The sequence below is a fragment of the Crassostrea angulata genome, chromosome 8 (genome assembly GCF_025612915.1).
Source record: "Crassostrea angulata isolate pt1a10 chromosome 8, ASM2561291v2, whole genome shotgun sequence".
NCBI lineage: Eukaryota > Metazoa > Mollusca > Bivalvia > Ostreida > Ostreidae > Magallana > Magallana angulata.
In genome coordinates this window covers 37523940-37540888 of record NC_069118.1, presented here as the reverse complement: position 1 = coordinate 37540888, position 16949 = coordinate 37523940, and the positions used below count along the sequence as shown (strand labels likewise).

At 35.5% G+C, this 16949-nt stretch overlaps 1 protein-coding gene across 1 annotated transcript; it reads left to right on the top strand.

Moving 5' to 3' along the window:
* Positions 1-555: 555 nt before the first annotated feature.
* On the top strand, positions 556-16802 carry LOC128160142 (VWFA and cache domain-containing protein 1-like). Its single transcript, XM_052823418.1, has 25 exons — positions 556-1248; positions 1982-2162; positions 2312-2456; positions 4088-4158; positions 5162-5269; positions 5563-5697; positions 6499-6676; positions 7078-7230; positions 7780-7919; positions 8409-8531; positions 9065-9196; positions 9450-9564; positions 9895-9979; positions 10239-10427; positions 10823-10948; positions 11304-11412; positions 11562-11744; positions 11927-11989; positions 12447-12528; positions 12964-13051; positions 14063-14164; positions 14395-14545; positions 15441-15595; positions 16106-16265; positions 16614-16802. Exons 1-25 carry the CDS (start codon positions 662-664, stop codon positions 16800-16802), a joined length of 3750 nt encoding a protein of 1249 aa, XP_052679378.1. The 5' UTR covers positions 556-661.
* The last annotated feature ends 147 nt before the right edge of the window (positions 16803-16949 follow it).

Sequence of the window (16949 nt, the reverse complement as noted above, 5' to 3'; positions counted from 1 at the left end):
ACATAATACTGATAAATGTACTGATGAATTAAGAGGAATATCGTTATGTGGAATGAAATTCGCATCTATCTTTTTTTTTTTTTTTTTGAATTTTTATTGAAAAGGGGGGGGGGGGTGTTAATTTTTACGTACATTGCGTTGCAAGCATCTCAAACAGGAAAGCAGGTACCAATATATGAAGCGTTTTCTCATGACTTTTGTAGAAATACCAAAACAACACAATCACAGATAGCACTCCTTCACCCATTAAACAGCCAGATCTCAAACACCCCAAGTTTGGACCATTGTTTACAGATTCTACACTGGGGCTCTCAAGAGGGGGATAAGTTGAAAAATCATCCCGCAAATATTTTTTTTCCTTAAATCAGGCACATTCGGTTTCAATATCAATAAATGGTCGATGCCTCTTTCTGAGTAAGAATTTATTGGTAAGAGTGTGATTTTTTAAAAATCGATGATTGGATAAAAATTGGAAAAGATTTGTATAACCTTTTGGGTACCTCTTTTGAAAAGTCAGATTCAAAATTTCCAAACTTTGTCCAAATAAAATCGTGACTCCCGTAATCTTTCCAGAGGATTTTAATGTGTAGTTTCGTATCTAATTTTTTTTTTATAATTTGCTTCTTTACACCGAATCTCAAATTGTCTAGTCACTTCTATAATGCATCTGTTATATAGAGTACTACTTTTGAAAATTGTGTTTATATATGTGATATCTGACGATGCTACTAAGGTGGCTGAAACTCTGGAGAGGAGGGTGAAGCTATTCGGCGATGCCATCCTGGGATTTTCGGACATCGAGCAGATTTATTCAAACGACACCATTGTGAGTTTTCTGAACTTCACTGCGTGGAATCACGTGGACGAGATCGTCCAGATTCTGGAAGAGAGACTGACGAAAATCGTGGACGTCTTAAAGGATAATAGAGAAGTCATCGAGAAAGCGCACAGTAACAACGAATTTAAGGTTTTTCGCGATCCCGATCTCTGTTGCAATGTCCAGACTTCGGATCTGGAATTAGACTTGCAATTCAATCGCATGGTGGCCAAGTCTCTTTGTTTCTTGAGATCTGGATCCGTAGCAAGTACAAGCTTGGACAAAACCTACACGAATGTTTTTCGAGATAATTCGGAGAAATCCATGTTTCTGCTTTGGCAGTATTTTGGGGATGCCTCGGGGAATTATTTCCAGTATCCTGCGAAGAAATCAGCTTGTGATGGAAAGGCATGGAACGATCCAAGATTTCAGTAAGTTTTTTTTAAAATACTGATATTCGGCAGTTGAAAGTTGAAAGTTGCCAATTATCAAACCCTAACCATTTTTATTTGTCTCAGCTATTAAAATTTCTTAATGAAAGAAAATTACCTGATTGAAATTCTTCATTGCAAAATGTTTGTAAACATTAGTTATGAGACAGACTTGAAACAATACTGATAAAATCCACTAAATAAATTAGAATAAGTTATCTGAATATAAGTTACATTTCTTGAAGATGAGGATTCAAATTTTTTTTTTTAAGTGTAATGACATTTAAATTCATCAGTGACGATAAAAATACACTGTTTCAGACGGGCTCGGTATACTATAATTAAAGTATCCGCTTGGCGGGAAACGTCAAAGTAGCAAAAAATTCACTCGTAGTTTGTTCATTTGACAAAGAAGTAAGTGTCAGGATAAGGAAGACGATTTTAAACTGATATTTAGAAATATCAATTTAAAAACCCCCCTGATATTTAGAGATAAGAATAAGCATCCAAACATTATAGTTTGATGTAGGTCCAAGCACTGGGATAGGAGATAGGATTGAGATGTTTACTTGCATGTTTACTATTAAAGACTATGCATATACTGTTAATTTTATGTGTCTGTCGTAAATTCGAAATATAGGGATGCCACTTTAAATCAGCTCGAGAATTGAATAAGATATACTTGTTAAGTGTATTCTAACTTCTAAGTAAACATACTTTTCTACTCCTGCAGGCAGTGGTTTGTTCACACAGTGGTGCCCAAGAAGAAGAATGTGGTCATTGTGCTTGACACCAGTGGCTCCATGTCCAGTTCAGTCAATGGCATCAACAGCACTGCGGCGGCACCCACCAGGAGTAAGGTCGCCCAGGAGGCAGCCATGACAGTTCTTGGGACACTTGGCACCACTGACCATGTACGTAATGGTAGAAGTTTAGAAAATTAAACAAGTTTGGGTTAAATGTCTCTCAATTTAGCTATTTGATTTATGCCTGAAAAATATTAAAATTGTTGCATGTAAATCCTAAGATGCTGCTTTAAATTTGACCTTTGACTTCTCTCTAGGTGGGCGTAGTTATTTTCAATATCTCTGCTGTGTCGTCCAAATGTTCACCTACATCGGACAGTCAGGGTATCCACATGATGGTGCCGGCCACCCATGACAACATGGGCTCCATCGAAGACCTCATTACCAGCTCCATCCCCGCAGGTGATAAATCAATAGAAGCAGTACATCGCATTTTAAAATTGTTGTTACTCCTGTTAAAACCATATTATAGCGAGCGCAGCTCGCCGGCGCGCAGCGCCGGCGAGCGAAGCGAGCTCTAAGAACCAGTGTGCGCGGGAAAAAGAACGAGCTAAACCTACAGTTCATCAAACAAAATTTTTTGTCTACGTCCCATAATGCTCTCTAATGTTTTGACCCGTGGTGCTATGCCAAAAATGGCTGACTTTTAACTCGTAATTTACGGTGACTTAAAGTTTAAAGACACGTTTTGAGTACCGCATATGCTTTGGCGAGACTCAAAAGATTTGTTACATGCTTCCATACCTTCGTATTGAGTCGAGAAAGGTAAACAAAGACGAACAAAGTCATGGATGACGTCACAGTGCACTCGCGCTATATTTCCCGCGATAAATTTAGAGGTGGATCAAACATCTGTAATGAGTGTACTGGCTATTTCAGTATTGTCTGCGATACCTGCCTCATTGACATATGATTTGTTTTTAATCTTTTTTTAATATAGAGATTTTATATATATATAAACTAGCAAGGGCCATACTTTACTGTCATGTCGATCCATTTTTAAAGTAATTGTGCATGCATGTACCGTGCAGTAGGCAGGTAAGTATATGAGTAGGGAGGAAATAAACAATAGGACATTTTGAACTAAATAAAAAGGAATAAAATGAAAAAATAAACAGGTAAAAAAATTATGTAGATATTGCATATAGTCATACCATTAAATAAAAGTGGGAAATTACACACCTACAAACAGGTACCGGGCTCGCTCGCGCTCTCTCTCTCTCTCTCTCTCTCTCTCTGGGTAGGGGGTTGCGCTGTATGTATCATAACCATTAAAATTAGTACATTTGGCATACTTATTGTAGAGCAATGCTCTCTCAAAAATTCTTTGACGTTCGTTGATACCTAAATAAAACTATAAGTTGACAATGATGCAAGGTACAGTATGTGTAATTCTTGCTGCGCTCGCCAGAACGGTAGCACCGTAAAACATATTATTTGTTGGTAGATGATGTAGATGGGCAAGATATAAGATATACCTTTCCCTCTTCTCCTTCATCCCCTTCCCCTTTACCCCCTTAATATATCCCCCTCTCCTAACTTCTTTATTTATTAGTGAATACATTGACTATACACATGAATCACGGTTTAAAGATCTTGATAGGACAGCTTGCAGTACATGCTTATAAGATCAACACCAATTCAAGAGTTAGAGCTGGCAGAGAGAATGGCTTGACCAAAATAGGCCACTGGACATAAAATGCAGCTATAGTTGATTAAAAAAAACCCTATTACAAGTCATCTACAATGAATACACCCAAAAAGTTAGATAGCAAATTGGTACTAAAAAAATGCATTTCCATTCTTCCTGGTAGGAATTTCCAGCAAATGAAGGAAAAAATAAACATACTAAGCCTTTAAGTTTGTAATGATCCTTTATTGTTGGTTTTATCTTTACATCAATGTTACTGTCTTCCCAGGCTCTAACATTGATTTTTACTGATACATGTATAGATGTTGAAGATTATGAGATATGGTTTTCAAAGCAGTTGACTTTATGTACTGGAGCACTTTTGATTTTTAATGCTTTGTAGGCGGAACATACTATGGCAACGCTTTCCTAAAGGCCTTCCAGCTTCTGAGCCGCTCCAAACAAATAGATCCTGTAAGTGGTCTATTTCTTTGATGGATACAATGTCACATTTTATCCATGAGCTATGTCAGGAGAATGGCAGTAACAATCGCATTATTGGAATGGAATTGTTTTTTTGTTTTTTGTTTTATCAGAGATTTAGACCTTGAGAGGACATTGAGTTGTTTATACAGAAAATGATAGTTTGATAAGGTGGTTTGCACAACACACACATACCGGTACAAATCTCTGAGAGAGAGAGAGAGAGAGAGAGTTTTGATTGAAAAATAAACGGCTGCAAGAGCTATCATGAGTGATCATGTAAAAGTTGGAGGAGCACCTTTAAAGATGTTCAATAGTTAATCAGATAGTCAACACCAAATTAGCAAAGAGTTCCCTTAGGAAAGAATTATTTTTAGATAAAAACTTTTTTTCTTAGCTTCTTAAATTAAATTAGGAGAATACCGTAATTAAAAATTCAATTGATTTCTTGTCTGCACATGAAGACATATTGCTGATTTTCAATTTTTTGCAATTTAGATCGGGATCAGTTTGTTTCTAATCAGGATCGACCAAATTTTGAAAATAAGCAATATTTCTAAAATTTGGTCAATTTTATTCAAATTCTTTTTAAAAAGTGATTGTCTTATATTTTTTCTCCATAAGACATGTCTCTTTAAAAGATTTTATCCTTAGGTTTGAAGAAGTTTTTACTTTCATAAATATTTTTCTAATTAAAAAAATAAAACATCTTATTGCATTACTGGACATGATTTATTAGATATTTATATTATGCATTTATTCACATTTTCGACTTTTTCGTAAAAAATACAAAAAAATATTTGTATAAAAAAATTAAGGGCATATATCCTTCTTTGAATAACGCAATCTTGCTTCATAAATGATACTCTAACGATCCATAAAATAAAATTTTGGTGTAGCATTCCACCGTAATGGAAAATTTGATGAAAAATCAAACCATCTTAATTAAATGAGACACAGCTCATTTGTACAGAGAATCTTTTTGTTTAAACAGAAGAGGTTTGAGGATTCACTAGACATGATCCTATTTCTGACAGACGGAATGCCTGAGGACTCGACAAGAGACATTCTGGAGGAGCTAGCCGCAGGGCAAAATCTCATGGTATGACATGTCTAAATTGATCTACCAGTATCTTTAGAAGTGATAATTTTTCTTGCATTGAAATTTTCAGTATAAATCAAAAAGGTCAATGTTTGAAGGAACAATTTATTTCCTTTGTGGTCACCCTCAACCTATATAAATTTTTAGAATAGACATATTTTAAATAGTTAGTCTGAAATATGATTCTGTATCAATCTTTATTAATTTGCAGCATTTATTAGTCATTTAACTTTTCACCATTTTGATTTCTCTCATTTGTTTGATACATTGATTAGATTTGTGATACATTGTAGGGGCACTCTGTCCATGTGTTCATGTACGCCCTGGGCAATGAATTCGAGCACACCAACACCCCTAGATCTTTCCTGGTACAGCTAGCGGACCAAAACAACTTGGTGCTGAACAACAGCTTTGTACCACAGTGGCCGGTAAATTTTTTTTCATAGTCTTCATTTCTCCAAGAAAGATGAGAAATAACTACATGTACTATGTACCTGGTATCCAATTTTTACCTAATGATCCTTTTCTTTGCTTTTTATTGTTATTTATATACAAGTATATTGAAAAAAAGCAAACCTGCTGAAATTTTTAGGTTATTTTATACTGTAAACAACTTTTAAATTGAAAAATAGGCTTATGCAAATAAAGATAAATTGGTTGATTTCATCTTCCTGAAAATTTGCAACATGCATGGAAAACCCTTGGATATGATACTTTCCAACATATAATGAAAAAAGGGACTGAAATTATTATAATTTTTTGACATTTGAAATTTGATGTAATTGACAAGTAAGCATAAAAATATTTGGAATCAATGTTAACATTATTTTTCAGTCAGTAAGTGTTTCAAGTCAAAGCCAAATTATGAAAAAAATATCATGAAAAAAAGTTTACCAACAAATTTTGGTTATTTAAATTTAAATTCAAATATACTTAAATTATGTTGCCAAAGTGAAAATAGACAGACTAAAATGATGCAATGTCATTGGATTAAATGTGTCACATGATCTCCTTTTCTACTACAGTAGTAGTGGCAAGTAGCAAATTATAGTCGGCAACATGGTGAAGAAAACAAAACCCTTTTAAATAAGTTGAATTCTGACCGTCTACGAAAATATGGTGGGTGATGAAAGTCCATAGAACTTTAGCTTAGGAACCTGACATATTTCCGTAGACAGTCAGTAATAAACCTGATAGGTGATATTATCATTATATTTTCTCTCCCTCAGATACTATCAAGCCTACAGGACAATAACAAGCCAGTGGGACCCGTTGGAAATGTCTCATTCATTGGCAATGTGGACGGTCAGCGGCTGTCCCAGATCATGGGCGAATACTACTCCCACTTCCAGGTGGTCAGTGGAGCCAACGTTACATTCAGTGTTCCCCAAAGGGAGCCCAACATGGGTACATGGAATAACCTGATTGTATCCTGTATATCTAAAGATATAGATAGAAATACGTTATTGATCTGCATAAAAAAAGTCATAAAGTCAACGATAACAAAATTGGCCAAGCAATTAGAAAATAGAATGAGTGGATATTATGATTTCTTAAGAACTGTTGGAGTCGATGTTTATAAAGAAGGTATAAATGCATAAATTAAAGAAGGTGTAAGTAAAAGGTAACAAGGTGTAAATGATTGAATTGTTTTGATTAGGAAGTCATATTATTATGATGGAATAAGTCGAATATAGCTTGATCATCAGTTAACTCTTATTCCTTACAGATGTACAACTTATACCTTAAATAGTCTAAACCTCTACATCTGTGAGTCAGTACTTTCAGTCCTTTGATTATCTTTCTAGGTCTAAAGATGACTCTTAGTTTACCAGTGCTGGACAGTGGAGGACAGTTCCTAGGGGTCACTGCATTGGACGTTCACCTGGAACTCACCTTCTACGAGGTGGCTCACTTTCATCTGGGCAAAGACAGCTATGCCTTCCTCGTGGGGGACTCGGGTAATTGATGAAACTAGAGCTTTGTTAAAGTACTCTCCCAGGATGTGATATTTCAAAGATTCAAAGTGAAGAACAATTCAAAGAGAGGGAGAGAAAGTAACCTTTATAATGTCATTTTGCTTTAGGCTAACAGAGACTTTTCCTCTGTTATCTGTGAATTTTAAATGAAATGTTGTGGTTCATAAATGATGAAGCTTCATGTATGTTTTCTTCATTCAAATATCTCATCCTTCATTCATTTACATGCATCTCCTCCATTCTTGACATTATATAATCCTTCATTCATGTACTATAAATTCCATTTGATACACTGGTACCTAATTCCCCGATTCCGCTGATTTGCGTCATATAGTGAGAATATAAAATTGCCAGCAACATTTTTTGTTGTAATGTCATATATCTCAAATGTCTGAAAGTTAAAAGCGAGATTTAAAATGTGCAATAACCTCTAAATATCGCGATTTTATGCGGATATTAATTCCTCGTATTTACCGGTAATAAGGAATTTACAGTAATATCATCCTTCGTTCATTTAAATCATCGCTGTAGGTGTAATGTACCTGCACCCTGAGCTGGCCTTGGGGGACACAGACCTGGAAGTCTACACACTGGATCAGCTGGAGCCTGGGCTATCTCCTGATGCTATTTATAACATCACCAATGGGAGGGAGGGTCAGGAGGTCATCAAGGTACATAACTCATTAAAAAAATTACTATTTACATGTTGTTTTTGAAACACAATCTATTTACTCTTATGAATATTGTAATATTTGAAGATGGCATTTATCAATTTATAAATCATAAGAATTTATAAAGGATTTCAGAGAGGGCTGCAAACCATTTTAATGCATTTGGAAAATGTAATTCTGCTATTCATGATGTTTGATACATCATGAAAGATTTTATCATAAATTCATCATAAAATCTTTCTGAAGTTGTACAATAAGCCTATCAAATTTATTTTGATGGGTATCTTGTCAAAACTAATCACCGGTAGTCAGATTAATATTTTACCACAATCAAACGAAGACCTTTGGTGCATATTAAAAGGAATTGTATCAGATACAAATAACACGTTGTGGTATTGTCTTTTATCAACATGCTCTGAATCACTAGATACATTATCTATAGAATTTCACAGAGCTCTGATTGCATGGGATGTGTCTATTGTCCTTCAGAAATCCGTGGACCAGACGATGAAGTCTGCCATCTGTTATTATAAGCCTCTCTCTGGGTTCAGCGCAAACTTCACCGTTGTCGTGGTGATATTCAAGGATGACATCAAGCAGAAACGTCTCCAGGTGATATATCGGATTGTAAAGATTTTTATTCTATATCTTTTTATGCTTTTCTGTAGTGAAAGATTTTTCTCTGAAATCTTTTTATTCTTCATCTTCCTTTCTCTGTTTCCTCTTGGTTCAAATTTGAATTAATCGTACTTATTTTCAAAGACATATTTTTCCCTCTGGAAATCAAGTTATATTTATAGAACTAATTACCGGTAGTTTATTTTTTAAAGTCTGTTAGTCCGTGATTGGTTTGTTTGCTTGAGGCCATCTAAGACAATTTATTACCTTGTGATGTAACCTTTAAAAGTTTACAAGTAACGGTACATGGACTTATAAAACTAGCTAATTAATTGCTTTGTTCAAGTTCTAATGATGGTTTTATTCAAAACTAATTTTTTAATTGGATTGCAATATAAATGTATAGAAAATTAGAGATAGAAAAAATGATAGTAAAAAAAATTCATGGTTTCAATGGAAAATGAAGGTTGATGAAGATCAGGTAATAAATTAGTTAGGGTTAATGATACATTGTAATATAATTGCAGAGTGCGGATTCGAACAGTTTCCCAGATTTCCTCTACCACAGACAGGGGTTCATCAACACCTCGGTGGTCGGCCATGACGGTGTGTGTTACAGAGACCAAGCCCTGGTCATACCCGCCAACGCCACAATCAAGGTACCTTGCACAGTGTCAGTGCATGGAGTCTCATATTCCTGAAGTTTACTCTGAATCTCATATTCCAAAGTCATGTACTGTATTATTGTTACAGTATTTTAACTAAGGTACACAACCACGCAGTGTGTTTGCATGCACTTTGCACCTCAAAAAGTTCATATACTAGACAATCAATGTCACTATATTAATACAAAAAAAGGAAATGCTTTGGCTTATATTTGAGTCTTTGTTAGGAAATAAATATATGTTGTAGTTTGCCCCAGGATCTTTTTGGGACCTGGAGAAGAGTCTGATGTATGAACAGAACAAGAGTTACTCCGAGGCCCACAGCAGCTTCAAGAACACCACCGGATTCTCCCAACATGCAGGTGTGGTTTCTTTCAGTGCTTTAATTTATGGAATAGTAAGGGTCTATACGTTGTAAAAAGTGTAAAGTATAAAAACATTCAAAAGTTTTGTATAAATTTTGATAGAACTGTTCTCATTTGAAAAATTTAAGGATAGCATTAGATAGAGTAAAATTAAGAACAATGGATGACCATATGCGGGGTATTTTTCTACTAAATGAGATATCATTTGGATTAGTAACATGGCTTTTGGTTTATCTTATTGCATATTTAAATCTTTCTTGCATACTGGACAAAATGCACTTTAAATGGCTCTTTATTGGCATTTCATGGAGTATTTTGTGTGGACAGGTGTGAGTGAGTCTGTGGCGGGGGATGTTCTGTTGATGAACAAGATAGATGAACACTGGAAGGTTCCCACTGACGCCATCTGGAGGTAACATCTCTACACACTGAATGAGATCACTGACTTAACACAAACCTAATTCTAATTCTGAAAAAATCTCTCTCTCTCTCTCTCTCTCTCTCTCTCTCTCTCTCTCTCACACACACACAAACACACGCACATAAAAATGTATTTATTAGTCAGGGGGTTTCAGTAGATGCAGGTATTTTGTGTTTTGCTGAATAAGACGAAAAAGGAATTATAAAACCAAAGGATAACAAGTATCATTTGACATTGAATCTTTAAACAGATACATAGGGACAGAGAATGGTGTGTTTAAGGTGTTTCCAGGGACTCTGGTGCCAGACATTTTGTATGATCCGAGAGAAGACCGCTGGTACACTGCAGCTGTGGGTCAGTCACAGAAATACATGTTCATCACCCACCCCAACCAGAATACCTCTATAGTCACCCTGGCCAAGGCATTCCATCAAACCAGGTATACTTACTTATTATAATAACTCTCACTTAATCATTTCAAACTTTTATATTACATGTATGTTTAAAGTACACTCTGAATCCCAAGCCAGTTGCAATTGCACATGAACATGAACATTTTGAATTACAATGACATGAGCCTTACACCAAACCGATGCTTATATAATTCCAGGCAGAAAACAAGTATTCCAGCTTAAATAGGAACAAATCCGATAAAACTGCGAGTTGTAATTGAGTTAAAACCCTTTTAGTTACACTAGCTGACTTGAGCATGCAACCAAACAAGCTTGTTTTACATCTGATGCACCGTAGCTCAAAACTCAATCCATACAAATTATAGCTCATCAAACTTGTACTCCAAATCAAGTTCATATTTGTCTAATGGACTTGTTTCAGTAAGTTGGTCCATGGCGTGATTGCTGCAGACATCACGGTACAGCACCTGATGACCTTCCTGTACAACACAGCAGTCAGGGTCGGCCATTTCACGGATACAGCCTGGATCATCATGGATGACAAAGGGTTAGTCCAATCCTTTTAAAACTGAGACTCGAATGCAGAAAAAGATCTATAGAGTCTGGGGCAAAACTTTTCAAAATAAAATGTGGGGGGCATGATTTTAATGCAAAATTTGAAAAAAGGGGAGTAACTTAAAAATTAGCTGTTTGATTTCATTTTCACATACAATTGATTGGGCTTAATATGTAACATAAGATATTTTGTTCTTTTGCAGAAAAAACAAGTACAATATGTAATGCAAAATAACATTGTTTTATTACAGATTTTTTTCATATTTGATGGATTTGTCTTCAACATAATACACTGCTCCAAATTAAATGTTAAATTATCTTTTGAAGTCTGTAGAATTGTTTTTCAGGAGTTTATTAATGAAGCTAGATCACACAGGACCGGTTCAGATTTCTGCCCACCTGACAGAGATTTTACCTGGGGTGGCTAACTGGCTGTTACAGAAAGGAGTTCTACAGGTAACTGTTGTCTTCTTTACTTCATCACAGTATTCACCTTAATTCTTTGTTCCATCATGTATTTATTAAAAATAAAATACTTACATAAATTCATTTTGACAGTATATGAAAATGTTAGTGTCATTATATATATGTGATTTTTTTTTCAGATAGACTGGTGCACTGATGTTCTGTCTGGACACGCCCACCTGAGTTATTCCCTGGACACCTCCGGATCAGTGGTGGATCCGGGATCTTCTGACCCCTGTCTGTCCTTCAAACTGGTCTCTGTCCCTAACTCCAATCTGTACGTGATCATCTACAAACCATCGACCACCTGTAAGTCTTCTCAGGTGAGTACAGGTTTGCAGGTACAAATTATACTCAACAACTTTCACACACTTCTGGTTTCATAAATTTACCTTGTAAAATTGATAAAAGAATTTGTTACCTTGAAATGACAAGGTCAAAAGTTAATGACTTAGTGGTAAGTTTTATTCATCATAGTGATTAAAATAATCATGTCAATTTTCAGACACTCTGTTCATGTAAGGAGAAGTGTTCTGTGTGTGACCACCAGAAAAGACACACCTGTCAGGTAAGATCCACTCAACAGGTAAGACACATTTGTCATGGAACCAAAAAATTGTCAGGTAAGTTTTACTGATTCAGTAAGACAACTTGTAAAGACACACCTTTCAGGTAAGTCATACTTGTCAGCTAGGCAAGACAAAACTTTTCAGGTAAGATCAAGATCAATAGAATACCCAAAGAATTGTGTCATAGATTGTAATGTTGAAGGTGTAGTAGTTATTTGTACCAATATATGATGTATATCTAAATCTACTGGCTGAATATTGCTAAAGAATATTCCAAATGAATATGACTTGTTAAAGGTATCAGATTTTTATGGCCTGCATAAAATCTATTGCAACTGAGCTTTACATACAAAAGACCCATAATAAATGTTCATTTTATAAGCCCAACTGATGACCATGTCTATATCACTTTGTTTGTGGTTCATTGGACTCTCTGTGTTGCTGTGATGTTTGTAGTGCCCCTGTAAGTGCTCCAGTACCTACATGGACCGGTGTACCCACCAGATCAATAAGACCAGTGGCTACAGACCCTGTCCCGGTCAGTCACTAACTGTACTCGCATCACAATTTAATTCATGCTCTTAATGTTTTACAAGGAAGTTGTAATTGCACTGTTGTAACACAAAAAAATACATGTACTCTATTTATTTTTTTTTACACATATAATACGATGTACTAAATATTTCCTATTACTTATTATGGATAAATTTGGCTCATTTTAAAAGATTTTTTGTAATTATCAAACAGCCACATATTAACTTATACAGTTGAAATTCGATATCTCGAACACTGATTCTCGAACACAGTAGATATGTTGAAGTGATTTGTAAGTTCCAGCCACTTATTTTTAAAATATTTTTCCCTCAATATCTTGAATACTTGGATATATTAAATATTTTTAAAAATTCCCCACTAGTCCAAGATAACAAAGTTTGACTGTACATAGATTTATGTAACAAGGTTTGTCATTCAGGGCCACACAAACACTGGCAGATGCAGTCCTTAGACTCCACCAACAAGTCTTCTACCGTCCAACCCTGTAAACCGGTCTGTACAGCCATGTAGGTATCTGCTTGTTATTCCCATTCCTCCCCCTCCTCTTCCCCACCCTCCAAAAAAATATGAAATGATTTTTCTGGTTCAGTTTCATGACTTAAAGCAAGATACAGCCTATTCCGGATATATTGAAATTCAGGGGACCATGCAAATTATTTCAATATATCCGTGTTTCAATATAAGTGAAATTGACTGATGTGAAGCCGCCATTTTTGAAAGTTCAATCCCGATGTAAGCATAGAAAACCAAACCCGAACAAATTATTTGGTCATCATTTATCTATTACAATAAACGGACTACATGGAACATTAGTCCTTGAAAGTTTGATTAAAATTATATCCTTAAGTTTTGTAAGTTTCATTTTGTTACTATCTTAAACCTCATCATAATCTCGGATTGCATTCTTTTACGATTTAGAAAAACGTTAGATAAAAATCACCAGACTCTGCTTGTATATCATCGTAAGTGTACCCGCAATAATCTCAAAATCCTTAGCTATTTCGAATTTAGGCTTTGTCCTTTCATCAATAGCCATAACTAGTTTGTATTCAGCGTCCGGAGATAAGGTATTTCTTTTCCGTGGGGTTGCCATGATACGTCTAGCCTCAATACATCCGTATTCGTAAAAACAAAAAATTAAACAGTGAATAAATTTTACTTTTTAATAGAAGTATAAAAACACACATGAAGAGAACTTAACATTTCACACCTTTGTATATCAACCGGTCTGTCTGGCATAATTACTGTCACCAAACTTGACGACAGCCGCCAGGGAGTACTTCAATATAACCGTTGTAAAAACAACTAATTATCACCTTTGTGGACCGATCAGTGGCTTCAATATAAGCGATATTTCAAAATAACCGATTTCATTATATCCGTGAAATCAATGCAAAGAATATGAGAAGCAAAAACTGGGGATTTATTTCTATTTCAAAATAAGCGGAATTTCAGAATAAGCGAGTTCAATATAAGTGGAGTAAGCTGTATATTGTGAAGAATGATTAATTTTTCAGTTCTGATTCCTCCGAATGCCAGGCTACCAAGGGATGTAACTGGTGTAGTGGCGGCCATTACAAGAAACTCCCTCTTTGCTCTGAGAGATGTGTTCGTGACAGGTTAGTTGGTCCTCTTTTTTGCGGCAACTATAATTCTCGTTGTTTTCAGTTCTAGCATGCACTCTCAATGGTGGATAACTCTTTTTAAATACAATTTGACTGAAAAAAGTTTTGTCAAAATATTTCTTTTTGACTGTAGATACATGAGTTTGATGTAATTGACAACCATTACTTTGAGCCGTTACCATTCACATTCATTATTTCTAAAAATTCATGCCTCACATTTGTAGACAGGAAGTTAGGTACAGACTTGCTTGTGAGAACAGTACATTCCAGCTAAACTGGACCGCATTGGAGAGTAAAATTTTACAGATAACCAAGAAGAGACTAAAATTGTCAAGCAGAGCTGTTGTACAGCTTCAAGTCAGCAGGAATGGGAAGGTAAATTGACTTCTCACTTTAATTTTGCATTAATTTTTTTTTCATGTTACGCAGCAATGTTAAGGCGTCCCGATGATTAAATATGGCTAGAAAACAATATTATTTGAATCATTGCAAAAATACTTTGACCGGGAGTATTTCTTAAAATCTATGTAACATTATTGACATCGATGTTAAACATTATATTTGATGCATTTTTGTGACGTCATGTGTACTTCGTAATCACGTGACGGGCGAATCCTAATATTGCAAATGATCTATTTAAATTGCATCGGCGCAGGTGATTAATGACATTAAATCATACGTATTTTGAAGGAAAATCCTTTGTTAGGTCATTTACTTTGAAGTTTTTGCTTGGGAAAGAAATAGATATTCGTTTATAGAAGATATTGTTGAAACATTCCACAGAATCATCAAAATAATGCACATTTTTACTAATCAGAATCGATTTACAAAAAATTTGAGTAAATCTGTAGGTTTCCCAAGCACGATTCACAACGTATGTAAAGGAAACATGCGGTATTATACTGGTTTGATATAATTCACTTTTAACGTTAAGATACATTCCCTGAGAACTATCGACAGGAATGCAGATCGTGATGTCAAAGTTAATTATGACGTCATATCGTATGAAGTACAGACAAGTGACTTTCTACACATCGCTGTAAAATCCATCAGGAAGCCTTAACATGCCCGCGTAGAAGAGCATTCACATGATTTTCACAAGAAAAAAATTAAAATAAAATTTAATATGTGAGGTGAATTTCATGTGAAATAAAGTTATTTAAAAATTTTCAGCCATAAAGAAATTCATTTTAAATTCCTGTGAGAAAGTTAATGTTCATTTTACATTCTGAGAATGATATAGATATCGATGAATACATTTGTGTTGTAGGGTGGGGTGGGTGTGATGGTGGGGACCAATGATGAGTCAGAGGTCCCCCTGAGCTGGCTGACCATGCTGAGTGACCCTATCCAGGTCACTGTGTCGGACGGGGCGGGGCGACCCACTAACCTGTCCCTCGTCACCAACCTCACAGAGCCCACCGAGTAAGTCACCACAAACATGTAGACTGTTGATGTACTTTATTTAGTGGAGATCATTTTGCCCTTTTCACTGATTTATTTAGGCACATCATACTACTGTGTGTTTATATGAATACATTAATCTGTAAAGTGTAAAACGAATACATTGAAAATGTAGATTAAACTGCATGGAGTTAAATTGGCTCCATTGATCAGCCTTGCAGTTTAATTAATTTATGACTGCAATACTGAAGATCAAGGCAGATTATGGCAGGATCATTTTGAATGTGCTAATTTATATGCACTAATATTATAACACTGAAATTTAAAAATAACATAATGTACTGTCATCTGTATTAAGTACATGTTTTAATCCATCGTCTGCTAGAATATCAACAATTACATGAACTTGTCCATTAGTTAATATTTTAAAAACATCTAGTGTTTGAAAAAGACTTTCAAATGTATCCTTCCTCTTTTACCAAAAATTCATTTCAATTCCTTCTATTATATAATCTTATTTTTTTTCTGCAGTGCTCGTGTTGAGCTAGAGTTGAGAGATGTGAATTTGACCCACAGACTGGAGACGGCTCTGACCCTGAGGAACTACCTCCAGAAACAGGTCCACAAGTTAGTGGAGGGAGTGACAACAACAGAGATAGCTAGGACTGTGTCTGGGATCTGGCCAGAAGAGGTAGGTGTGTATTGGAGGTAAATGCACTCAAAGATTCAGGGAGGGTCTCCATAGAAATAACATTATGGTGACTGTATATTATGCATGTATTGGCATTGCACTTGTGTAAATTACACTTTTAATTTGTTTAGTGTGATTTATAGTTAGCAGTTAAAGCTAAAATAGAGAGAGTAGAAAGTTTAGAATTTTCCCATATATCAAACTTTCCATATGGTTTAAAAAACTCAAATCTTCACTTTTAATTTTATATAAACAAGATATTTTTTTCATATTTTTTTAAAAATTCAATAATTATGACTGTGCAGAATTAGATTTATTCTCCTCTCACTGATATATTCCTTTCATCAGGATAGGATTTCCTTCTGGTTGGAAAAACCAAAGGACCTGAAACCTAGAGAATTCACAGCCCAGTTACAGAACTTTATGGCTCTCAATGGCAGCCACATGGACACACTGGGCAGGAACGAGACCATCAGTAGTGTCACCGTATCTCACCATTACAGCGCCCTCTGTCCCACAAACTGCAGCAGAAGGTAGGAGACTTTTTACCTGATTCCACAGGTGATTATTTAGCTTGTAGTTAAAGGAGCTAGACCCCTCGGGCTCCCTCCCCTAGCCTCTCTTCTGCCCCCCTCCATTTCTTAGTTTTTCATTACATTATTTCTTTTTATTTATCACTGAAAG

Excerpts from the sequence above, each read along its gene's own strand:
- LOC128160142 (XM_052823418.1), top strand. The coding sequence starts at position 662 with ATGCATCTGTTATATAGAGTACTACTTTTGAAAATTGTGTTTATATAT. Across the intron at positions 1,249-1,981 it reads TGGAACGATCCAAGATTTCA|GCAGTGGTTTGTTCACACAG; the intron begins GTAAGTTTTTTT and ends CTACTCCTGCAG. Across the intron at positions 12,529-12,963 it reads TGGCTACAGACCCTGTCCCG|GGCCACACAAACACTGGCAG; the intron begins GTCAGTCACTAA and ends TTTGTCATTCAG.